The sequence below is a fragment of the Canis lupus genome, chromosome 13 (genome assembly GCF_048164855.1).
Source record: "Canis lupus baileyi chromosome 13, mCanLup2.hap1, whole genome shotgun sequence".
Taxonomy (NCBI): domain Eukaryota; kingdom Metazoa; phylum Chordata; class Mammalia; order Carnivora; family Canidae; genus Canis; species Canis lupus.
The window spans coordinates 55,935,666-55,963,249 of NC_132850.1; the positions used below are offsets into that span (position 1 = coordinate 55,935,666).

Genomic DNA, 27,584 nt, shown 5'->3' on the forward strand with positions numbered 1-27,584 from the left:
TCTTTGGGTGGAGATCTTCTTTAACCAGGGAACTGGCAACTAAAAAGATAACTTGTATTTTCTTCCTTTTCCTCCTCTATATACACACCTTACATACATTTTGAGAGGAACAGGAAAATCTCCATAACTCAATAATTGGATGAACAAAAGGTACAAAAAAGTAATTGTTCCAAAGCATTTGCTGAAATTTAGCTGGCATATGCTCCAGGGGTATGGAATGTTCTTTCCTGGGTCATCCTGCTTCGTGGAAGCTTCCTTAATTCATTGTTCTCTGTTGTGATTGGCTCTGCCTTTTGGATACTTGGGTCTGTCTTTCCTTTTTGATGAGACATGCTACGTATTTGTGGTTGAGTAGCCTTCTCAGCCTGCTTATTTTCATAGAAAATTCATTTTGAACTGCTTCTGTACATTTCAGTCCAAGCTAATTACAAAAAGACAAATTGAAAATATGAAATTAGGTAGCAGGAGTTTGTCTTTTGGGCCAGGAGGTGGGGATGAGGAGGATATGCCTTTCTTTATTCTGTACCATTTTACTAGCACTACTTTTGCTTTTGGAGTAGGTGGTGCTTCTTCCACAAAATATGTTACTAAAACTTTACAAAAATCCCAAACAAGGTATCACAATTAACATTCCCTCATAGGCCTGTGTAGAACAACACTCAGGTTTAAGCACTACCTGGTCTGGGGTCCAGAAAATACATATGAATTGAAACTGAAAAGAGAATGGACCAATTTCACAAAAAAGGTCAAGAAACAAACTGGGTCAAATACTTTATTCATTTCTAGTTTGCTTTATACATTTATAAATCTTCTCTTTTATAACTTTAAATATATGTCAGGGAAATACCTAAGAAAAGTCAAGGTTTTAAAAAATATTTAGATTTTTCATTGTGAAGAGTAGAAGTTTAAGCCATTAAAGTATCTACAATCTAGACCACCTACTTTCCATATAAAAAAAACTCTCCGAAAATCCCAGAATCGCCTCCAAGTTGTTGTGAGGAGCCACTCAGATGGAATGCTGTTTTGACTTAATTTTGTTTATGCATAAGGTAGTGATGATAGCAAATTAAGTTTGGCCCCGTCAGACTTTGCAGACCTGTGTAAAGTCATGGTTGAGGGAAAATGGTTCTTTCTATGAGCAGAGGCAAATCTCCCTAAATAATCTGAGGCCTGAAATGTTAGGCTCAGAGTGAATATGAAAAATACCCATAAAGAAAATTATGATGAATCTGCTATTGTCTAAGTATTAAGTTATTTATAATATGGGAACTATAAATGCCAATTAAGCTAAGTTAAAATAATTCTTAATGAGCAAAAGCAATTTCTTTGGTGCAAAATTCCATGTGAATCACTGGCATTATATGTGCAGGAAGTGTGTCTATTACGTCTTTAATGCTATTTACTGTTTTCTAATATTTCCTTATTTTGTGACTTTCATTTCACAGATTTTGCTAATTTACATTTAGCTAATTTATCCTCATATTAGTCCCTTTGACCTTTGATTTTAAAAGTTATTAGAAATGAATATGCTTTTTGAAGTAAATTAAGACATTCACATCAGTATTTTTATGGAAAACCAGTCAAATCTTTACCTGTAAAATAGAGATAATTAGATTTATATTATTACCCGGCGATTATAGTGTAAGGTCAAAGAGATACTGAAAGGAGACATGAAATCAAAGAGATATGAAATCCTTTCCAAAGGTGAAGGTTTAGAGTTGTCATTAATTAATAATTAATAACCTAGTTTCTTTTTTTTTAAGAGTTTCTTATTTATTCATGAGAGACAGAGAGAGAGGCAGAGACATAGGCAGAAGGAGAAGCAGGCTCCCTTTGGGGAGCCTGATGTGGGACTCGATCCCAGGACCCCAGGATCAGAACCCGAGCCAAAGGCAGATGCTCAACCACTGAGCCACCCACGTGCCCCTAACCTAGTTTATTTATAATAAATACTCATTCTTGGATGATACTGGAGAGTTTTTAATATTGTAGCATCAGTATAACACATTTATATTTAATGAAAAGCATAGAGATTTCTGCGTAAAAGTGGGTCTCGGATTTCTGTAACACAAAAACACCTCAACATTTATCAGCTTAAGTGTTTGTAAGTGGAGTGACCCAGAAGTCACTTGACAAGACATAATTATGAATCTTCTGAAGCTCAGGTTTGAGAGAATTTGATATTGTGTGAGAAGGAGAACTGGGCCAGCTAGCGCACTTAATTAACCAGTCAGTATTTATTTCTTAACATAGCTTGGTTGTTACTTTATTGAGAACAGAAAAAAAAAAAAGAAAAAAAAGACACCACTAATTAGGACACTGCAAATGACGTTAAGCTCTCTCTGCATCGACTTGGTGGATTTACATTTGATAAGATGTGTTTTCTGTTTCACATCTGATACTTGGTGACCTTAACCAGGTTTTTTATAAGTCCCTATCTCCAAAGCATCATTATTCATTTAAGTCATGTTACTAAGTATATCAGATGTATTAAAAATTATACAGCCTATTACAGCAGACATCCCTATACACAACACCCCACAAAGGAAATAAAACATCACTAATAAGGTTGAAATCCTTGAGCCTCCTCCACTGCTATATGCCCTCACTGTCACTGTCTCAAATTTGATATTTCTCATTTCTATAAATTTCATTATATTTTTACCACTCATACATTTGCTTTTTAAAAAGAGCATAGTTTCTTTTAGCTTTATGTAAGCAAATGAGCCATCCTTGTAACTTGGATTTTTTTCATTCTCTCACACTTGGTTTTTTATATTTGTAGTTCTAGATGGAAATAATGAAATTAAAAAATGAAACTATTCATTCTCACTGCTGTGTGGTAATCTGTTGGGTTCACCACAGTATGTGGTCATGTTTTGAAGGATGTGTTCATTGTTCTGGTGATACAAACAAAGTAGACAAATATTTTATATGTCCCCTGGTGTGCATGTTCCAGGGCAAATGCCTAAAAAAGAGATTATTGCTGGTGTGTATTTCTTCAATGTACAGAACCTTGCCCGATTATTGTTTAAAGTGATTATTATATCAATGCATGTATGTATGCCTACTGTGTCGGTTCTGTTTTTTATATTTTATCATTTCTTGGTGTCATGCGACTGTCACTTTTGCCAATTTATGGATACATCAAGTTAACTCACTTTGTCTTAGTGAAGATTGCTTGATTTTCAGTGTGGTTGAGCATTTTTAAATTTTTGTGTATGTCTCCTGTGTCCTTTTTTTTTTTTTAAGATTTTATTTATTCATGAGAGACACAGAGAGAGAGAGGCAGAGACATAGGCAGAGGGAGAGAGAAGCAGGCTGCCTGCAGGGAGCCCAATGCAGGACTGGATCCTAGGACTCGGGATTACGGCCTGAGCCAAAGGCAGATGCGCAACCACTGAGCCACCCAGGCATTCCCTGTGTCCCTTTCTTAATGCAATATTTATTCATGTCATTCTTAATTTTATATTGGGTTATATTGGGTTACTTTTCTTTTTCTTAGTTATTTGTTTCTTAGTTACATATCCAGGATTTTTATCCACTTTCACTTTTCTTGGTGGCGAATACCTTGGCCAATATTACGGCTTGCCTTCTTCTTTTTCGTTTTCTTTTTTTAAAGATTTATTTTGGAGAAAGAGAGAGAGAGTGTATGTAGTGAGGAGAGAGGCAGAGGGAAAGAATCTCAAGCAAACTCCTTATGAGCGCAGAGCCCAGTGTGGGGCTTGATCTCACAACCCTGAGATCATGACCTGAACCTAAACCAAGAGTCGGACACTCAACCAACTGTATTATCCAGGCGCTCCTGCCTTTATTTTCTTTGTGGTGTTTTTCATATACATTTTTATAAAAACTTTTAAAACAGTTGAGTTTATAGTATTTCCCTTTATCATTTTTGCTTGTGTCTTGCTTAAGAAATTTTTTTCCTACATTCAATTTATAAACATGTGGCCCTATAGTTGTTGTCTGACTTCCACTGTACATCTCTGTGTCAGTGTGCCCCAGCATTTTACAGTTATGGCCACCAAGTCCTTAAAAAAGTTAAGTGAATCATCGAAAGCTGTAATGGATATTGTGTGGTCTGGCTCCAGTTAAATACTATTTTTTCTATGATACATGTTTCCTTAATGGAAAAAGATTATCTTGCTTATATCTTACATATTTTATAAGATCTCTTCAAAAATTTGGGGAAATTGGGTTCATTTTTTTCTCATTAAATAGATAATTTATCTTATTTTTAAAACAAGACAAATACCAATAATGGTATTGAGATTAGAAACATTTTGTTGAATGAGAAGGCTCTACATTTAGTATTTTTTCATGTTGCCTTACATTTCTTTATCCCATATAACTTTTGGGATGTTTTAAGTAAATACGTGTCTTTTAATTTTGATTAGATATTGGGGGGTATGTTACAATGACAACTAGAATGTTGAGCAGAAACACAAGTAAAATTTTAGGGTGAAATAATGAAAAGTCATCTACCCCTAATAAAATATTTATTTATTTTTGACCTTGACCTTTTTCTACTGCTTCATTGCTAACCCAGGTGTGAAGTGGCAAAAAGTAAATTGGAACTCTGCTTTGATCAAAGCTGAGAAGGCAGTGAAGATTTGATTTAGAATTATATTAGTCTGGTCATGAATCTTCTGCTTGAAGAAAAATGGTCTCCCTGAATGTGGGCTTTTTTTAAAGATATAATTAATTAATTAATTTTAGTTTTAATTTTAATTCCAGTTAGTTAACATACAGTGTAATGTTAGTTTCAAGTGCCCAATATAGTGATTCAACACTCCCATATAACATCCAAGGCACTCCTTAATCCCCATCACCTGTTAAACTGATGCCTCCGCCCACTTTCCCTCTGGTAATGATTAGCTTTTTGGTTTTTCTTTTTAAAGATTTTATTTATTTGAAAGAGAGAGAGAGAGAGCATGCACGAGCTGGGGGAGGGGTAAAGAGAGAGGGAGAGAAAAAAGCTTACTCCCCTCTGAGTGGGAAGCCTGATTCGAGGATGGATCCCAGGACTGTAAGATCATGATCTGAGCCTAAGTCAGAGGCTTAACGTACTGAACCACTCAGGTGCCCCCATCAGTTTGTTCTTATAGGTGAGTCTGTTTCTTGATTTACCTCTCTCTTTCTCTGTTTTTTCCTTTCCTCATTTGTTTTGTTTCTTAAATTCCACATATGAGTGAAATCATATGGTATTTGTCTTTCTCTGACTGACTTATTTCGCTTAGCACTATACTCTAGATCCATCCATGTTATTGCAAATGGCAAGATTTCATTCTCTTTTAAGGCTGAATAATATTCCATTGTATATATGTATGCTACATCTTCTTTATCCATTCATTAATTGATGAACACTTGGGTTGCTTCCATATTAAAAGATATAATTTAAATATGTTCCTTAAAAACTTTCCAGAACATGTTGGCAGATTGAATTTAAATTTTAAAATGTAAAAAAAGAAAATTAATTAATTTAAAAAAAAACCTTTCCAGACAACATGGACATAAGTAAGTGCATATATAATAAAAAAATGCCTTAAGTTTTAGTACCTGAGCATTGCTGAAAGTAAAGTCATTGCCCCCAGGGTGCTATGTTCTATTTATGAAAATTAATCCACTTGTTACAATTGTTTAGAGATATCAAATTCATAAAACTTTGCTTAATTAATTGATATAGTTATAGTGATTATATTAGGCAGATTCCTGCCATGCTCCATTTCATTTTGTGATGGATGTAGATACACAGACAAGAAAACAATATATCAGTTATTGAAATTAAAGATTTTTAAGAAGCCCTGGTTACGTGACTAAGTTCCTATATATTTATCTTCACTTAGTTTGTTACCTCAAGGTCATTTTCTTGTGACTTGTTAGCAGAAAAATTATAGTAAAGATAGAATATACAAATTATAAATATCTATAATTAAATGTCTAGCTACGTTATTTAACCTATTTGGATGTCTTTCATAGGGTAACATGCAAGTACACACACACTCTAGAGGTCCATACATTGAGAATATATATTAGTGAAATAAGTCAATCGGAGAAGGACAAACATTATATGTTCTCATTCATTTGGGGAATATAAATAATAGTGAAAGGAAATAGAAAGGAAGGGAGAAGAAATGGGTAGGAAATATCAGAAAGGGAGACAGAACATAAAGACTCCTAACTCTGGGAAACGAACTAGGGGTGGTGGATGGGGAGGAGGGCGGGGGGTGGGGGTGAATGGGTGACGGGCACTGAGGGGGGCACTTGACGGGATGAGCACTGGGTGTTATTCTGTATATTGGCAAATTGAACAACAATAAAAAAATATATTTATTATTAAAAAAAAAGGCTGGAGAGATATTTTTCCTTAATACCTGTTTGACTTAAGATATCTATCACCACATCATTACTTTGGAATTCATTTTCTCATCTATTGTAGTATGTTTCCCTGTTCTTCTTGTGCTACATTTCTAGTTAGTTCCAGACTATCTGGGTTCAAATTCTAGCTCTACTATAACTAACTGCGTGAACTTGGGAAACAGTCTCTCTGTATGCCAATTTGTTGGGAGGATTAAATGACTTGCTATATGTAAGGCCTAAGAAGAGTTTCTGGCACATAATATTTTATCTAAGTGTTGGTTATTACTTCAAAGAATAATGGTCATGTAGAGATCAGTTTCACTGTACCCATTTCCAAGGCTTTTTTTTTTTTTATTGCAGTCCATTAAAGCATGGGTTCTGGTTCTACAATGATACAACAGTAATATACAACATAATATAACAATTTACTCAAAGGGAAATTTTATCTTATAAAAAAACCTGCTATATAACTTCACAAATAATTTGGTAAAGTCCTGTCAAATTGCATTTGTTCTAGTGTTGCTGAAAATTCTTTGAAAGCATAAAATATGCTGCATAAAAGAAAATTATACTCAAAAAAAGAGAAAAGAAAGTTATACTCACCCACTCACATATATAGGTCTCTCCCTTCCTCATTAATATTTTTGGGCACTTTGCAAGATTAGTGTTCCTAAAAGTACATCCTTGGCTGGTTACACTACTCTATCTACTATGTTACCCTGGAAGGAGCAGACCAGCCATTTAGTGCATATATTAATCCAGAAATTATGCCTTAGTCTTCCACACTTCCATGCTAAGACTTACTTTATATTGTTCCCATTGATAAAAGATTCATTGTTATCCTTGCTGGATATGACCAGAACATTATTCTTAACATTTAAAAAAATCAGAACAGACTTTTTGATTCTTTAAAACATTATTTTAGAAGTTAGGGTCCTCCCCACATTGTTTGTTTTCACAGCAGAATTTGTTAGGGACCTGGCAACTATCTAGGGGCTCTGAGAAAGGCAGGCAAACCAAACCGAGTGGTTCGGACTCCAGTATAGATTTTTGTTTCTGGTTTATGTTTTGCCATTTGCATTTCATTTAGCCACCTTAAAATTGTCAAATATCCCATTTACTCTGATTTATGTACAAAATCACATGTGTTCTCTAGAACAAGGCATCCATTCATTGAGATATCTTTGAAATGATGGCTTTAACTAAATTCATATGTGCCTGTTTTCAGTAATCATATGCAGCTGAAATCACGTTAAGTGTAAGATATATACAATATTTATATATTTCCTTGCAATTAGCTGTCTTCTACCCATTTCTATTTTTCCGGCTTTGTTTTCAGAGAAATTAGTTATTACAATAGTAATTTACACTGAACTTTTGTGCTGTCTTTCCTGAATGCCTCTTTTTCAGCTGCTCATTTATTGTCCACTTGCTTTCATCACTCTGAATGGTTTTTCTCTATCTTCTGGCTCTTGCTAATGGGGAATTATTGCTTGGTTAACTTTTCCTTTGCCTTGTTGCACCTATGGTATGCTGGGAGTAGGCTATGAATAATTTTAGAATCATATTGATAATGACTAAATATTGATTTATATAACTTGTGTTATGTTTTCTCCCATATTTTTTCATTCTGTGTGGACTGCATAGTAAACTGAGTGGAAAGTTGGAAGAATTATTCATACAATATGTGGGCTTTTAAAAAGCCAGTGTAGTACGGGAAAGAAAGAATTATGAATTGTATAAAAGAATTGAATTTTATGCATTGATCAAGTGTATCAGATGATTATTCAAATTGCCACTCGATTTTCATGGCATGGTGTATACTGTTCAATTTGTTATTAATTTTAGACATGTAACAGAAATATAAAAATAAGGAGAAATGATATCTCATGGTAGAACGGTCCAAAGGTGAGTTGGCCAATATTCTTACAAAAATAATGACTTTCTACATAGAAAAATCCTAGAGAATCAACCCCAAATTTCATAGAACTGATAAAAGAATTCAATAATATCATTAGTTATACAACTGTATTTTTTTGAAATTTAAATTCCAGTTAGTTAACCTACAGTATAATATTAGTTTCAGGTATAGTGATTCTTCACTTACATACAATACTCAGTGCTCATCACAAGTGCCCCCCTTAATACCCATCATCTATTTCACCTATCCCTCTTTCACCATGGGTAGAAGAAATAAATAAACATTTTTTTCCAAAGAAGACGTACAGATGAAAAGATGCTCAACATCAGTCATCATCAGGGAAATAAAAGTATTTTAAAGCAGATAGCTTTCTTACCTACTGGCAATATCTAATATAGAAATATAAAGAAAAAATTTCTGACAACAATGGTAATAAAGCTACAAAGTATCTAGGGATAAACTTAGTAAGAAGAATGCAAGGTGTGGATAAAAATTAATAAACCATAAACCAGTTCTGTCAATACATATTGGCTATCTAGCTAATGATGTTGTAAATGTTAATCTCTGTCAATTAATGTGTTTCGATCCACCCTAACCAAAATCTGGAAGAGAGAAATGTAAATCAGTAGGTAGGAAAGCTTTGCAAAATTACACTGAAAGCTATTGGAAATGATTATTTTTAAAAGGAGGAATAATTAAAATACTTGTTTCCTTCTTGAGATATAGACCTGAGCGCAAAAGAGAACTTGGATATGATAAAGGTACCATTTTAAAATTGAGAGGAAATCAGGGCATCTGGGTGGCTCTGTGGTTGAGCCTGAGACTTTGGCTCAGGTTGTAATCCCAGGGTCCTAGGATTGAGTCCGGCATCAGACTTCCTGCAGAGAACTTGCTTCTCCCTCTGCCTATGTCTCTGCCTATGTCTCTGCCTCTCTGTCTGCGTATCACAAATAAATAAATTAAATATTTTAAAAAATTAAAAAATAAATAAAATAAAATAAAATTGAGGGGGAAATCAATAAAATTAAATTAAAGGAATTGGAATACTGAATATCCATGTAGAAACAAAGTCAGTCTACTTTGCATAACATCCAAATGTTAGTATTAAGAGAATTAGTTATGACAACAATAATCATTAAATCAAACATAATTAAAAAAAAAACTTAGGATGGATATCCTTATTACACAAGACACAAAATCTAGGCATTGTCAAGGAAAAGACTGAATATTTGGTTATAAATATCATTATTTTAAAAATATTTTATTTATTTATTTGATAGAGAAAGAGAAAGAGTGCACTCATGAGTTGGGAAAGTGACAAAGGGGAAGGGAAATGATCCCAAGCAGACTCCACACTCAGCATGGAGTCTCATGATCTCATGACCCTGATCTCATGACCTGAGCTGAAACCGAGTCAGCAGCTTAATTGATTGAGCCACCCAGGCACCCCAACAAGTATCATTATAAACAAAATACAAGACCAAAGTGAAAGAGAAAAAATACGATCTTTACATATAAAGGCAATTAAATGTATCAAAATTTATGCAGTAACTTGATAGTAAAAAAAATATGGAAAATACAGGAATAGACCATTAAAAGTTAAATATATAAAAATAGGTGCACTTTCTCATTAATGATGGAAATCCACATTTTTCTGTTTACCAGAGGGGTGGTGAAGAGATTCATACAAGCACACATAGCTAGCTGGTCAGTGGCAAAATCTGGACTGGGACCCGTTTCAAGATCTGTCCTTCCACTGCTTTTCTCATGACATCACAGCTACCTTGCAATTACAATGCTGTCAATGTCTAGCTTTTTCTTTAATGGTTTAAAGGCAAGATCTGGAGTCCCAACTGCTTGGATTTGACCCCGACTATATCATTTTCTAGAGATATTACCTCAGAAAATCATCTTTTTTTCAAGTTTTTTAAATCTGTAAAATGTATAATATCAGGTCCCATGTATATATGAGTTTTAAAAGAGTCATACTTGAAAAACTCTACAATCACAAGGGTACAAAACCTAAATTGTCATTTTAATTTTTTTATAAGATTTTATTTATTCATTCATGAGAGACACACAGAGAGAGAGGCATAGACATAGGCAGAGGGAGAAGCAGGCTCCATGCAGGGAGCCCGATGTGGGACTTGATCCCTGGACTCCGGGATCATTCCCTGAACCGAAGGCAAATGCTCAACCACTGAGCGACCCAGGCATCCCTAAATTGTCATTTTTAAAACAGCAGATAATTGCTATTGTCACATGGTAGATTGGAAAAAATTAAATGGGTAAGAACTATTGGCTGTTGAAGAACACCAAAAAATAAGAATTTCTTTTTTTTTGTTTATGGGATGTGAATTGGTACACTGTATTTAGGTGATGATTTGATGGCATTGATAACATTTTATTCAGTATAATGTTCAACCAAGCAGTTCCATTGTCTTATTCTTTTTTTATTGAATAATAGTTGACACATGGTATCCCATTAGTTTCAGGTGTCCAACTTAGTGACTTGATGAGTTTACGTGTTAGGCTATGCTTACCACCAGCGTAGCTACCATCGGTCACCATGCAACACTAATATGACACCTTTGGCTATATTCCTTATGATATGCCTTACATTGACATGACTTTTTCTTTCATAGCTGGAAGCCTGTGTCTCTTTCTCTCCTTTACCCATTTTGCCCACCTCTTACTCCCTTCACTCTGGCAACCATCAGTTTGTTCTCTGTATTCATATGGCTGATTCTACTTTTTGTTTATTGATTCATGTTTTACTTTTTTGACTTTCCACATATACGTGAAATCATAGGGTATTTGTCTTTCTCTGACTTATTTCGGTTAGTTTAATGCCCTCTAGGTCCATGCATGTTGTCACAAATAGCAAGATCTCATAATTTTTTATGATGAGTAATATTCCATTGTGTATGTGTATAAGTGGCTGTGTTTGTGCACCACATCTTTATCCATTCATCTATTAATAGACACTTGGATTATTTTAATATTTTGGCCATAAATAATGGTTATAAAGTATATAAGTGATATAAATAATGTAATAAACATAGGGGTGTGTATATCTTTTTGAATTAGTATTTCCATTTTGGGGGGTAAATACCCAGTAGTAGAATAACTGTATCATTTGGTATATCTATTTTTAATTTTTTGAGGAACCTTTGTACTATTTTCCATGTGGCTGCACCACCAATTAACATTCTCACGAGGGCTCCTTTTTCTCCACATTTTCTTTTTTTTTTTTTTTTTCCACATTTTCGATAGCACATTTTTCTTATCTTTTTGATGCTAGCCATTCTGACAGGTATAAGGGTTATCTTATTGTGGCTTTGATTTGCATTTCCCAGATGATTAGCGATGTTGAGGATCTTTCCATGTATCTGCTGGCCATCTGTAAGTCTTCTTTGGAAAAGTCCCCTCAGGTCCTCTGCACATTTTTAATTGGATTATTGGGTTTGTTTTTTGGGTTTTTTGTTTTGTTTCATTTTTTTTTTGTGTGTGTGTGTGTGTGTTTGTGTATGGAGCCATATAAGTTCTTTTTGTATGCTGTATTTTGTATTATATCATCAGATATATCATTTGCAAATACCTTCTCCTACTCAGTAGGTTGCCATTTCATTTTGTTGATTGTTTTCTTCGCTGTGCAGAAGCTCTTTATTTTGGTGTGGTTCTGATAGTTTATTTTTGTCTTTGTTTTACTTGCCTGAAGAGGCATATTTAGAAAAATGTTGCTAAGTCCAATGTCAGAGAAATTAATGCCTATGTTTTCTTGTAGGATATTTATGATTTCTTGTCTCACATTTAGGTCTTTAATCCATTTTGAGCGATTTTTGTGAATGGTGTAAGAAAGAGATCCATTTTCATTCTTTTGCATGTAGCTGACCAATTTTCCCAGCACCATTATTGAAGAGACTGTCTTTTCCTTTGTATATTCTTGCATCCTTTGTTATAGATTAATTGACCATGCAAGTGTTGGTTTATTCACAGGCTCTCTATTCTGTTCCATTGATCTATGAGTCTATTTTGTGCCAGTACCATACTTTTTGATTATTACAGCTTTGTAGTATATCTTGAAATCTGGGATTGTGATACCTTTAGCTTTGTTATACTTTCTCAAGATTACTTTGGCTATTCAGAGTCGAATAGCCAATACACATTTTAGTATTATTTGTTCTAGTTCACTGAAAAAATGCTGTAGGCAATGCCATTTTTAATCATCTGTCCTGCAAACATGTTAGCACAGGTGCACAAAGATGAACATGCAGACGTGGTTGCTGCAGCCTTGCTTATGGTAGCAAAAAATTCCTGACAATCTAAATATCCTAGTTAGGGTGATGAAATTGTGATGTACCCAAACCAGGGAAAACTAGGGGATAGTTTAAAAGAATGAACTAAGTCTGTATCAGCATGGTAATTTCTTTATTAAATGTCAGAGTGAGTTATGGGACTATTCTGTGCTGTCATTAATTAAAAACATAACAATCAGAAACAAACGAACAAAATCAACTCTAACTAGAACCGCAGCTGTGGAAGTATACATGCCAAATGGTTGTTAATAGGAGTTGCTTCTGGGAAAAGTAGGGAGTAAAGGGGAATTACAGCCTTTTAATGAGTATACTTGTTTAAATTTGTGTAAGAGTTTATTCCTATTATTTCTGAGTTATAAGTGTTTTATTTATGTTATTAAGATAAATTAAGGGCCAAAACATAAATAAATCACTGATATTTTCTTGGGGAAACTCTTTTCACACCGTTAGTTCTGTACTTGCTCCTCTTACTGAAGTGAGTATAACAATGAAGCAAAACCTCTGGACAATGTTAGAGCAAAGAGCCATGTTCCATGAACAAACATTAGGGCATCAGAACCAATGCATCAAGTGTGAATGAGTCTATTGTGCTAAAGTTAATTCCTCCAGTTACTTAGCAATTTAGGAATGTAGGCTAATGGCCCAGAGCATTTCTTAGTACATTTACATAATTGCTTGCTATATGATATTCAAAAAATTTTTCTTCGTTTAATAAACCTTTATGAGTTAACATATAAATGCTGAGGCATATAAGTAGAAACCCTCTCACTTGCCAACAAATGGATGAGCAAGAAAGTCCTGTGAGAGCTTCAGAAACACTTTGAGCCATCCAAAAGAAAGAGAGTTATCAGATCTAATTTGAGAGCATACAGACAAGGAAAACAATAAAGTTCGATCTTTTCCTTTTTTTGGATCTCACCTAAAAGAAAATTCTTTTAAGTAGTAAAGCCTTCTAGTTATTTGAAAATTTTTAAAAATTAAAAAAAAAGACATCACAAAAGCTGAAAAAAAATTTTTTTGTACTGAAATATCATTAAATCTATATTTGGCAAAAGCATAGTCCTTCAATTTTATACATTATAATTACAAAAAATAAGAGATGTGACATTTCTGTGGCATCAAGACCAAGAGTAGCTACGGAGCCTCGGGTATCTCTGGTAGGCAAAAGGTAGAGATAGATGTGAAATAGAAAAGCAAAAAATTGAAGGAAGAAACAGGATAAATGGAAAGGAGAAGAAAAATAAAAAGAAGGAAGAATAAAAAGAAAGCTAATAAAACTTGCAGAGAATAGTAGAATTTAATCTGCAAAAAATTATCATATCTCACATTCAGTTTTATAGGAGTTAAGTTTGCGATGAATAATAAATATGCACTACCTGACATTTTGTATAATTTCTCTCTTTGATGTTTGGCCATAGAGGCCCAAGTTTGAGCTCAATGGGACCTCTGAGGGCACTGAGACATTTGAAGCTGCAATTTGCCAGAAGCATACAGCTGGCTGTGTCACAAGTGGGATTAGATGCCAGGCCTCGAGACATTCAGCCTGGCATTCTTTATCCACAACATTCAAATCACATCAGGTCATGCAGTGCCCAGAATTTACATAGAGCATAAGCTGAGCAAGAATTTGCAGAGAGTAGAACTCTGCGAATTTATGAGGAGGAAATACATGTCCAAGGAATGAAGAATGGGTCTATCTTTTGTGAAATAGCATCTTCTATAAACAGAGGTAATTCTCTTTCGTTTATGTGTCCAAAACCCATCATTAAAATTCACATGAGAGTTATTGCCTATTACTGCCAGTACTACCATTGCTTGCTATCCCCAATGATGAATGAAGCCAGAATAAATGTTATTGATTTTCTAAAGCTGCATATAATATGGGCAACAGCAATAAACTTATGACATTTCACCTCACTCAGCAAACATAACAGGAAGGTCAGGAAGGATAAATGTTTGTTAGAGGGAAAGAAAAAAAATCTATTATTACAGCTTCATAGTCTTCTACTATTGAGTGATGATGCTGCATCACATTTAATATTTATATGAAAAATGGGATCAAAATATATGCAAAAGAGAAGGAATTTATCATAGTAAAGGTTTGTGGCAGGGCTATAGGAAAAATCATCAGTGAGGCAATTTATAGAAAATGTCATTGTGGTGTCTGTGTATTATTCTTCACATTTTCTTTAAATCATTTAGTGTTGTATTCGATAGCTATATAGTGAATGTCTTCACTGGGAATTGTGCTGGTGTCTGAGGAGCAGGAGCAGGAGTAAATGCAGAAGGGTAGGCTTTTGAAGAGATGAGAGTTTTGTCAGAGGTGCTAACTGCCAGCACCAGAGTGGGAGATCCTTCCTGTCCATTGACAGTAAAAGAAGGTGCCCACATAAATTTGTGAACTTTAAAATAATCTCATTAATGAAAAGTAGATAGTTTTACTCCACCTCATTGTGAGAATAGACTATTGTATTTACTTAGATTTTCCACGAAGAAAGGAAACTGTAGTTTTGTTTTTTAGCATGGAAAGCTAATGTTCAAGTGCCTTCTGTTACAATTACCTTTTTTGAAGGAATACTTGTTGTTTATGATAAGTTTCCAAGCATGAACAACTCCATCGAATTATATAAAGAAGACATTTGAGACTGTGAGAACACCTGAGGGTATTTTCACGTGCAAAATGTATTATTGGACATATGTCCAAGACAAAGAAGTTCACCTCGTTCATTTAGCTGTCCAAGTGCATCCTGCACCATTTATTTTTTAAGGTTAGTAACTTCACCTCTCTGTGCAAATTCTCCAGTATCAAATATATTTTGAACGCTTAAAATAATAAAATTTCACAGATGTTCCAAGAATTATCTTCTTATACTAATGATCATGGTGTTTGTTTGTTTGTTTGTTTACCTATTGTGAGAATTAAGAGACGAAGTCTCATGGGTAATTTTACATGAACACCAGTTATTTTGCAATATTATAGTAGAAGGATGAAAAATACTGTCCTGACATGATTACCCCAGTACCAATGGAAATGAAATCATAGGAAGCTCTTTTATATCTTCGTTATCCAATTGGTTCAGATCACGTATTTGTCCAACAAGTATTAATGGTGGACTTGTGAAAATTCCTGAATTGTGTATTGCAGAGACTACAAAATCCCTATGGTTGAATTTTTGTGATTAACCCAGTTATTTCATGATTTATATTTTCCCCAGCATTTCTCTCTATATTATCTAATTTAAACTTTAAACCATTCCTTCAATTTAGGCAAGAGAGGAATTAATTCTCCTCACTCAGTAGACTAGGAAATAAGCTCAGATTCAATGATTCCTCCTACCAGAAGACCCCAGGATGAAACTGGACTTCCAGTTCAGGTATTCTTATTTTGCTTTCACACTGAACCTTGCTCTCAAGGAGATAAAAATCACCCTTCCCCACCGACCCCCCGCCCCAACAAGCTCACTCAAACATATTGTACTTCATACTGTACCTCCCATGAGGAAGGTGCTCATAATCGGGAAAATCATAATTCAGTTGATGGTAAACAGGACAGCCTTCATGGAAGAATTGGTGTTTTATTACATGATATTTAACCAATACCTGCTGTGTGCCAAGTATGTGAGATAAACAGCACTTCATTCTCTGCTTTCAGTTAGCTCAGAGTTCAAGGGCAAAGCCAGACAATTATAACTCAGGTTAACATGCAGAAGTGCAGATTGCTTTAGAACCCCATGTAAGAGAGGCATGTAACTCAGGCCACACAGCGCAGCTAACATCTGACTACTATTATGTATGTTATTCTCTAAGTAATAGGGGGACATCGATGGATTTTAAGCAAGAGAATTTTTTTCTGCCATGATAAGGAAGAGATTTATTTTAAAGGGGGCTATTTGGGTAGTTATTGCAGGTATCCAATCAATAAGTGTTTGGGGACCATACATATGAAGGCAAAGATGGGGGGCTGGAGAGGGCAGATTTGAGAAGTCAAAGGGGCAGTATTGATGACAATTTGTACGCTGGGGATTAAGGAAAGGAAGAAGTCCGGAGTGAGCCTCACATTTGGAAAAGATGGGTTTTATATTAATACATGAACACTTGCTTTATGGAATTGGTGAATTTTACACTAAAGAAAAAGGACAAGTAAAATCCTGGTGCATGATTAATAAATAGTCAATATTAACATTGATTAGAACATGCAATATGTAGGGAGGTCACAAGAGATTTATATGGAGCTTCCTAGTTGTCAGTACTGTTGCAGCTGATTTTTTCTTTTCTTTTTTATAAGATTTTATTTATTTATTTGAGAGAAAGAGAGCACAAATGTGGGGGTAGAGTTGCAAAGGGAGAGGGAGAAGCAGACTCCTCGCTGAGCAGAGCCCAACATGGGGTTCTATCCCAGGACCCTGAAATCATGACAAGAGCCAAAGGCAGATGCTCAACTGACTGAGCCACCCAGGTACCCCTCATATTTTCTTTAATACTAATCCATCTCATAGGTGGATGGGTACGTAACATTAACATTATTATCCTCTGTTACAAATGACCAAACTTAAACAGGGTGAAATAAAGTAACTTGCCCATCCAAGTCCAACTAAATAATAGCAACACCTGGATTCAATCCCTGGTTCTCAGGGTTAGCCTGTACAATTGCTAGATCTAAGGTCAGAACTCCAAGGTCCTTGACTAGAGAATAATAACTTCTCTGTGGTATTTAATATTTGATATTGAAGTTATTGGCTTTTAGACAGTGTAAAACAGTGTTAAATATTTTATGTATTTTTTTTCTTTTTTGTCTTAATTTCAGAAAACTCACACGCGGTCTTTCTTGAAAGAATTAAACATTTTAATTGAAAATTATACCAGCAAGGAAATAAATATGAAATGATCTTTAAAATATGTCTTCAGCATTAATCGTATGCAATACATGTATTCAGTATATTTGCTGCATAATAAAATGCAGTGGACTTACAGTACATATTTTCTCAGGAATTAAGCAGGTAAAAGGAGACAACTCTCCTTTGGTTGTTGTTCAGTTTGGGAACCATTGTACCAAGAGTTGAATTTGACCTTATTAAAAGGGATGAGATCACTAAGATATGTAAAGAAAGAAGACAAACAATTGGAAGACAGATCCTTGGAGAATTCCTTTTATGTAGTATGCTTTAGGATGACTAATATAACAAAAGTATGAATTGAAGGAGCGAGGAGGTTGGGACAGTTCAGGTTGGCAAAACGAAGGAGAATGAAAATGAAGGTGCAGATACAAGAGACGCATAAGAAGTAGAGTATATGAGCTTCACAGAAGTAGGGACCTGGCCTATCATACTTAATGTTGTTTCCCTAACACCTAGGATAGTACATAATCAGTTCTCAAAAATACTTGGTTAATGTGGAATGAATGAAGTAGAATAAAACGGAGACGGTTATAAATGTTATAAAGAGGACAAAGAGGAGTAATACATTAATTATTCTGAAATATGGAAGACCAACGGTTACAAGAGTTATGGTGCCATGAGCAGAAAGGGAAAAAACGATCAACACAAACTCATGTTTTGTAGGATAAAATTTTCAGGATTTCTTCCTCCTGTTTTTATGGATATAGCTGAATGATAGGGAATTAAACATTTTTCCAGTGGGTGATATTGGAGGATGAGAAATTGGAGCTAAGGTAGCAATTCCAGCTAACGTGGACAGTATCTTTCCTGTTTGTTTTGGCAGTTTCTAAGCCTAACATATGCTTATCACATCAAATGTTCACAGCAAGAGTTTGTTCAGTAAGTAAATAGACAAAGGGAGACAAGTGAGATGCTAATGAAGTTTTGGGAAGCATGCATAAAAAGTTGAATTTGACCTTGTTAAAAGGAATGTGACCACTAAGAGATAAGATGTAAAAAGAGAAGAAAAGACGATCGGAAGACAGATCCTTGGAGAATGCCTTTTTAATTTGGGATGTTAAAAAAAAAAAAAAAAGATGAGAGTGAAAGATAATTAGAGGAAGAGTACCAAGATGGTATGATTTTACATTGGCAGCATTGTGGAGAAGGGATTGGAAAAGAACAAGCCTAATAGCAGGAGAGAGAGAGAGAGAGAGAGGAGATCAAGCAGCAGGCTTTTGATTAATAAATTCAGAGAGGCTAAGAAAGCTTGATCTGAGAAAAGGATGATTGGATTTAGTGATGAAGAGATCTCACTGACAAATGATAGGGAAATTTCAATAGAAAACCGGGGTCAAAGTTTGCAAGGGGTTAATGTCAGAAGTTTAGTGAAGAGGGAAGAGATATTTTCAGTGGGCTCCAGATTTTGAAGTCAGGATTGCTTGGTGATGCAGCTTTTATCAGGCTTTGCACAAGCTGCAAAGGGGCTCTCACCATTCCTGCTTATGAAGCAGCCTATGCTGTTTCGTTGAAGTGAATGGCAATTTAGTATTAAATAAACGTAAAACAAAAATAAATCATGTCCTGTTCTTTTTTTTTGCCTTTCTACTAAATAACCATGCAAGGTTCTCCAGACTGTATCGAGTATGCTACATTAGCAGCACCAATGAGCAGAATGACCCCAGAGAAAAAGATGAGAGGCGGATGCACTATCAGCATTGTTATTGGCTTATATCATCTGGGCTTGTAATAAAAAGTGGAATAATCAGCAAGTTACTTACACCCAGGAGATGATCATTTCTGCTGTTTGACCTAAAGTGTCTTTTAAAAGGACTTCCCTTTGCTGAGTTTCTTGAAGTTAATATTAAATATTTTATTAAAATAGGATTCAGTAAGAGCATCTTTACCTTTGCAATCAGTTTTGAGTCTTAAGACATGAATGCAATTCTAATATTCATGAGCATCATCATTCAGAAAGTTATAATAGTGTTTCATAAGGCAATTGTATGGGCCATAGACTTAAAATTGAAATTTGATCTTTTTTCTTCCTTCCTTTGCTTCCAGAGATGACGTAGGAAAAGAATGAATATATGTAGAGGGTGTGTTATTGCCTAAATAATTTCGGAAAGCTATCATTGGAATTATTTCCACCCCTCATGACACATTATTTGGTTATTCTCAGTGATAGTAAATCTTCTCTTTGAAGATGATATAAGTTAGGGAAATGGCTTTAAGGTTTGGAGGGATAGCTGGAAAAGAAGTTGAGCTCACAGTGAGCAATTTAATTTCTAATGGAGTGAGGAGTAATTCTGAAACAATCCATCTAAGATTCTTATGTATTGTGTCAATTGGGTCATGTATCTATGGAATATTGGGGAAAGCATTAGTGTTGGCATGTAAAAATACCCGTGTATTTTGGGGATGGAATGTTAGAAGTGTAGCACTAAGGTTTTTTATTTTTGTTTTTTGTGTTTTTTTGCTTTTTGTTTTGTTTTTTATCTTGAGATGCTCACTGCAAACTGGATAAACAAAATACCTCAGTTCAGGTCAGCATTCTGACTGATTCCTGGTTGTAAATCTCAATGATATTCTTACCGTGCTTGGGGACAGGGACAGTGATTGACCCAAGATAAAGAGAAGGAGATGAGCAAATGTTGACCAAATGACTGTTAATTGTATGTGCAGAAAGGGACATTAAGAGAGAAATGCCTAGGAAAAAAAGGAGATATAGACAAATAGACAATTGAATATGTGCCATGAAGAGGAAAAAGGAAGAAGGTAGAAGGTTTGGAAAGACCAGGGATAGTCAGGAAAGAAAGACCATGGTTACAAAATTATGCCCATTGGAGAATTAGCAGAATTGCCTGGAAAAAAAAGTGCCTTTTGAATCAGGTGAATTGTAATTTCTTGTGAAGTTTTGTGCAGCTTGTGCCTGTTGTTGGGCTGAAGCCAAGTGTTTCCAGATGGCCACAATAGCCAGGAGGCCCCTTGACAACTCACTTCAGAGTCTAAAACAAATGGAAAATGAGAGGTATGGCTCCTTATTAAGACTGTCTATGCATTCAAACAGGACCGTCCTTCATTAAGCATTTTGCTGATATTGTGGCTGCTGTTCCCATCACAGAAGCCATTTCACTTAAGATGAGGAGAACAGATCTCATTAATAAATCATATCACCTGATATTCCTATACTGTTTAGGTGCTATGCCAACGCTTCATGGGAAATGAAATAAAATAGACCCGGAGAGAATTCTATAGCAATTTCCCCTTTACATATGTAATATGGAATCATCGTAATATGAACAAACTTAAGATTTAAGATGTACATGTCAGTACACATATATCCATGTATAAAATAAAAAATTACCCCAGAATTTGCCTAGAAGAGTTTTAACAATGAAAGCGTTTTTGTGTGTGTGTGTTTTAATTTTTTTTTTACTTCTATGAAGAATGAGCCCAGTCAAACACATTAATATTTTCAACTTCTGTACTCAGACAAGGACAAAATATGAACATGAATAAAGGGCGGAAATCTCATCTCTATTTTATGTTAAAGTTTGAAATAAATGTAAAGGAATACATTTAGTTGTTTCCTGAGATATATGAGACTACTCCACAGAAGATGGGTAATACAAGAGGAGATGCCAATTGATATATTACACAGATAAAACCTAGAGATCCTAGAAAACTTATGTTAGAAAGACAGAAGTGAGTTGAAGATTAGTAAGTATTTAAAGGAAAATGGGAACATTTGATAAATAGAAGGCACTCAAAGAAATAGCCCATCTTGCTTTCCTTTCCTTTCATATCATTTAATACTTGCTGAAAACTATTGCCTATTATTTATTGATTGTCTGGAATTGGTTATTAGAATCTGTATGTATTGTAGCAATGCTCATATTCATGAAGGAAATCTATTTTTCTACAGATATTCTATTTTTGTAAAGGAAATAAAATAAAATAAGTTTGCATTGGTTTTATCCTTTAAATGGGATTAATTAATTTGAAAGGATGCTTGGTATTATGCTCTGGGTTGTTAGATTATGTTACTGGATTGCTCATTTCATTTCCTCGGATTGAAATGACTCTGGAGATTTAAAAACATAAGCTATTTAATCATTTAAAGCTATGTGGTTGACCTGAATTGGTAATCTTCAGCATTGTGGTATGGGTGGTTTCAGACATGGTTTCAGACATTTCAGAAGAATCAGTCTTGGACAAGGTAACCCTTACTTCTCAGATATTTTCAGATTTGTGTTTCAAAAATTTATTTTTGGCTATATTGTAGAGAATCGAATGGAAAGAGAATATTGGATGAAGGAAGAAAGTTGGGCAGGTATCACAATAATCCAAGTGAGAATAGGAGTATTATCCATTAGTAAAAAACCTGGTCTTCAAATCCGGATGCCTAGGTTTGAAGACAGGATCTTTTACTTGTGCAAATGGGCAAATCACTTAATCTGGTGTTTCAATTTTCCTATCAAAATTCATATTTGGGAATAATAAGAGTTCCTGCCTCCAGAATTTTCATGAGAAATAAATGAGTTTACATACCATCGATCATGCCAGGCACAAGGCGAGTACAATATAACTATGGACTGTTAATGAACTCGGATAATTGGGATGGAGATACAAATAAATGGACCGCATTTGAGTATATTTAGGTATTAGAATAAACAATAATTAATGATAGTCTGACTATGAGGAGGGGGTAAGAGAAGGTATTATCATGGGCCATTTACTGAAAAAGAACTATGTGGAGTGAAGGGGACTTTTAAATAAAATATTATATTTTTTAAAGAATTATGGTCCTAAGTCAGAATATTTTGGTAATATTCTTTGTTTTGTATGGGGTAGAACATATGAGTAAGGGAAGTCCATAAGAAAGATGAAAATTAGGAGTTCTGAACTCCATTTAATTGCTACTTGACTGAGAGGCCCAAGTTAGGGATCTCTTTCTGGTGCTATGTCTCTTTGGGTATGATGTGAGTCTTGCATCTAAGTTTTTCTTAAAAAACTTGCGGTCAGCATTAGAATTCTTCATAAGCACTCTGACCTTCTAGTATGAAGCCTCATGGACACAATAAATCCTTTTAAAGACTCATATATTAGAGAGAATGAGATATTATGAATATGTGTAAATGCCAGGTAACTGCAATTTGTTCTTCTTAAAACTAATGATTGTTACTTACACTTTTTTTAAAAAAGATAAATTATTTGAGAGAGAAAGAAAAAGAAAACAGTGTTTGCATGCAAGTGGGGGGAAGGGGCAGAGGGAAGAGGGGAGGGGCAGCTCTTTAAGCTGACTCTCCATTGAGCAAGGAGCCCACATTGGAGCTTCATCTCATGACCTCAGCCGGAACCAAGAGTCAGACGCTCAATGCTCAATGAAATTGAGCCACCCAGGCACCTCTACACTTATTTTCAATATGGTTGTTCTAAAATAGATTTACACTTACATCGTTTGTTAAAAAATAATGCATCTGTTTTCTTGTAGTCAAAATTGCTATTTAATGCTTTGTAGTTCTTTGAATTCCTCAAAGAGAGTCCTACATAAATAAGTGCCCGTACAACGGATGGATCATTGATATGAACTTTATATTTTTTCAATTTATTTTATATTTCATATAAAAGGGCATTAAGTTTTAAGCAAATCTGAGTAATTGTATGTCAATTTCAATGATTTATCCTTTCTATTTTTCCTATTCAGTCTGCTCCCAGTTTTCAAGAGGAGTCTATGCTATTTTTGGATTTTATGACAAGAAGTCTGTAAATACCATAACATCATTTTGTGGAACGCTCCATGTCTCCTTCATCACTCCCAGCTTCCCAACAGATGGCACACATCCATTCGTCATTCAGATGAGACCTGACCTCAAAGGAGCACTTCTTAGCCTGATTGAATACTATCAATGGGACAAGTTTGCATATCTCTATGACAGTGACAGAGGTAAGTGACAATATCCCTCTGCCTTTGTAACGGTTCAAATTCAATGCCTACACTTAATACTTATGTGTGATGTGATGGAGTTACACAGTATGTTGAAGTCCAAGGGTCACTTGACTTTTTTTTCTTCTCTCTCTCTCTTTTTTTTTTTTTTTTTTGCTGTGTAAATGAATAATGCAATTTTAAACTTAGGAAATAGAGTTTTTTTTTTTTTTTTAAGTTGTGAATGTTCAAAGATATAGACTCTGTCAACCCAGTGCCCAAGTGTTCAGTTGTAATGTAAATAGCATGTGCTGACATCAGCAGCTAAGACCCTACGGTGACTACATTACCAGTTGAAGGTCCGTGAAGTGGCTGCCTTGAAAATTGATTTAAGTAAAATGTGAATAAATATACAAATAAGAACTTCTAGAGAAATGTGTAGCGATTAAATATTTTCATATGCAAACATTTTATGAAGGCAAGTATGATCATTATTAACCTTGCTTGAAAATGACATCCCTGAATCTCAAAGAAGTTAAAGGATTGATCATGTTCCCCTTGAACAGCTGGTACAGTTCGACCCAGTTCTTCTGACACCAGACTCACGCTTTTTTGTAATTCTAGGTTTATGATGAGATGTTATTGATTAGCATACTAATTGGATAAAATCTTGGCTCATTATACTAAAATTATATTTTCAGGGGGAGTTGCTTCCTTCATGTTTCCAGTATCTCTTTTGCGAAGTTTGGTGTTAACAAACCTGCTTGAAGTATGTCATAGAATCCCAGCTGTTCTTTTTTAATTTTGTTTATTTATTTATTTATTTATTTATTTATTTATTTATCTATCTATCTATTTATTTATTTATGTATAGTTGACACACAATGTTACATTTGTTCCGGGTGTACAACATAGTGTTTCAACAACTCTACATTATGCTTTGCTCACCACAATTCTAGCTCCACCTGTCACCTTACATTATTACAGTACCACTGACTACATTCTTTATGCTGTGCCTTTTATTCCCATGACTTCTTCATTCCATACCTGGAATCCCATATCTCCCATTCCCCTTTACCCATTTTGCCTGACCTCCACCCCCCTCTTCCTCTGGCAGCTATCAGTTTTATTCTCTATATTCTGTTTTCTGTATTTTACAGTTTGTTCTCTGTATTTATAGGTCTGGTTCTGCTTTTTTTTTTTATAGATTCTGATTCTGTTTCTTTGTTTATTCATTTGTTTTGTTTTTTAGATTCCTTATATGTGTGAAATCATGTGGTATTTTTCTTTCTCTGTCTATCTCACTTAGCATAATACTGCCTAGATCCATCCATGCTGTAACAAATGGTAGGATCTCATCCTTTTTTATGGGTGAGTGATATTCCGTTGTGTATATATCACATCTTACTTACCCATTCATCTATTAGTCAAGACTTGGGCTATTTCTATATCTTGGCTATTGTAAATAATGCTGCAATAAACATAGGGGTGCATGTATCTTTTCAAATTGGTGTTTTCATTTTCTTTGGAATCTTGGCTGTTCTTAACTATTCCTGGCTCTGTGATTTGGCTTCAGGGGGTCTGTGTATTTACTAAATTTATACGAAGATTTTGTGCACATATTTGCACATGTATTTTTCTAAAGACAGTCTCCATAACCAAACTCGAAAGGGTTAAAAACCACTATTGTAAGGGTACCTAAGTGCCAAACTGGGCTTCCTTCAGCAGCTTACTTCCTGGAATATTGAAAGGTTCAAATGAAAGCCAAAGCCTGTTTCGACCAAGATAGGGCACCTTGTTAACCCAGAAGGGCAGACAAGAAGAGAGCGAGCCGTCAATCAATTCTTCATTGATTAGTTTGTAATCATTTGCTGCAGCAGTCGCATCTGGAGTGCTCAAGCGAGGTGTCTGATTCTCTGCTCTGTCCCCCTAGTCCCGGGGAGGAGGACACTCTGTGGAAAAGCCGGTCAGCACTCTACAAGCTGAAGAAAGCTGCTATGTCAACAACTTGTCCTGGCTGTTTTGAGAAGGGAGAGCATTGCTATACCTATGAGAAATGAAAAACTACAACAGAAACTATCATTTCAGGAAAATAGAAATTGCAATGTGCTGAATGATTCCAAAGCACACTTACTAATGTGATAAAAGGGCTTACAAAACGGAGCTTATTCATTGACTTTCCTCTTTGCTGTCTCCCAACTCTTTTAGCACTCTGTTACGTTAATAAAACTAGCCTGCAATCTGTGAGTATTCCTGACGCCTCTTTTACCCCCTCCATCCTGCTGCTGTGATTTCTGCCATCAGAATGTATTTTATCACTGACATTCTTTGTTGTTGCTCTAGGCCCAGCCACCACCACGTTTTCCTTCTCTTGTCTTTCCATTTCCACACGTGTTTCTTTTTAATCCATTTTCCACCAAGTAGCTGCCATATGTAAATGCTCTTCGATGCTTTTCTGACCTTATCATTCTTTTGCTTAAAACACTTCTCATTAAAATGAAGATGAAATTGGGAATTCTTACCATGGCTCTAAGGTCTGGTTCCTGCCAATTTATACTACAATCTTGCTCAGTCACTAAGCTAAATCCATCTAACTAATCTTCTTTCACTGTCTCCAGATGCACCAAACCAAACCCTTTCACCTCACATCTCTGCACATGTCTCTAGTTCTTTCTCTTCCTTCTTGCTTTAGCTCAGAGAGCATTTCCACAGAGCTGCCTTTCATACTGATATTCTCTCTTAGATAAGTCCTCTCTTTTCCTCTACAGTACTTATCACAATTTATAATTAACAGTAGTATCCATTCGTCTACTCAAGAACTGCTATTGAGCTCCTGCTGTGTTCCAGGGACTATTTTAGTCACACAGGCCAAGCATTATGTCTTTTATTTGTGCTCTGGATGTAAGCCCCAAAAAGGGAATGTCCCGGTGTACCCCTTACACTGAGTGTCCAGTTCCTAACTATACACACAGTGCTTAAGGTAATGCTGGAACAGAGCTCATATTCAATAAATTGTATTACTAGGTGAATGAGTTAAGCCTCTGTATATTTTAAGTTTGAGATAATATGAGAACCTGAATCTTGCTGGCTAAACTAAAGGGTCAGAAGATGAATTCTCTTTCCTGTTTGACAAGGTTGAAGATGGCATTTTTACTTAGGGGCATGCTTCACCCTCACTGTGACTCCCTCTAGGTGAACACCAACTTTTGAGAAAATTCATATAGGCAACAGCTGCCATAAATAGAAGAAGAGAAACTCTAGTATTTGAGGGAGATACTGAAGAAAGAAAAGCTCTGAGATATGATCAGGTGAAGATGGATGAGTGTATGTCTTTGTGAAAAGAACATGAAATATTTTGAAGTGACTTTATTGGATTCATTTTATCGATTGATTTGATTTGATTGAAGTAATTTGTTGGATTGATTTTATACTTTGGAAATATGAAATGAAATTGAAGTGATGAGATAATTTCCTCTCGTGAAATTGTACAAATTGATTTAAGTTCATCTTTTGAGAGAAGGCTATTCGAGTTATGATATTCAGTATTATATAATAGAGCCAAAAATGGCCTTACGGATACATTTTCAAGGTATTATTAAATAGCTACTCCTATTTTAATATGCACAGTGTTATACTGGATCTGAAACTATTTTCAAAGATATGTAAGACTCAAAATATTAGCAAAGGACTTGATCCTTATATAGTGTTTGCTTGGGATCAAGGAAGTGGGATTTTTGCTATCCAATTTTTTTTCTTATTAGTGTCTTAATTTTTATAGCTTTTTCATCTTATTTAATTTAAAAAATTTATTGGTGTATTCATCGTGTGACTGGGTTTCTTTCCTTAGGTCATTAACTCATCTCTGGTTCATTTCAAGAAAGTTCCTCCTTATTTCGTGTTATGTGATGAAGAGCATGCATCTTTGTTCCCTTTGTCTATGCTTTGTCCCTTTGTGCATGCTTTAAAAATAGATTCCATGATTTCATCTCTCAGTTTATCCCAAATGCTTCGATTTCAAACAATTTGGTCCTGCCCTTGATATGGCACTCTCTCTCCTTCCTGGATTTAATAGGGTTTTTTGTCAATCTTTTAAAAAATTATTCTAATTCCAGTTAGTTGACATACAGTTATATTAGTTTCAGGTGTACAATACAGTGATTCAGCACCCCCATACATCACCC

The 27,584-nt window shown here is 35.1% G+C and overlaps 1 protein-coding gene across 3 annotated transcripts in view; it reads left to right on the forward strand.

Annotated features, from left to right (window-relative positions):
• The window catches only part of GRIA2 (glutamate ionotropic receptor AMPA type subunit 2), a 149,376-nt gene that overhangs the window by 52,483 nt on the left and 69,309 nt on the right, over positions 1–27,584 (forward strand). For all 3 annotated transcript variants that reach the window (XM_072773767.1, XM_072773768.1, XM_072773766.1), the window contains one exon: positions 23,185–23,424. In XM_072773767.1, coding sequence (XP_072629868.1) covers positions 23,185–23,424 — 240 coding nt within the window. The remainder of the gene's footprint in view (positions 1–23,184; positions 23,425–27,584) is intronic.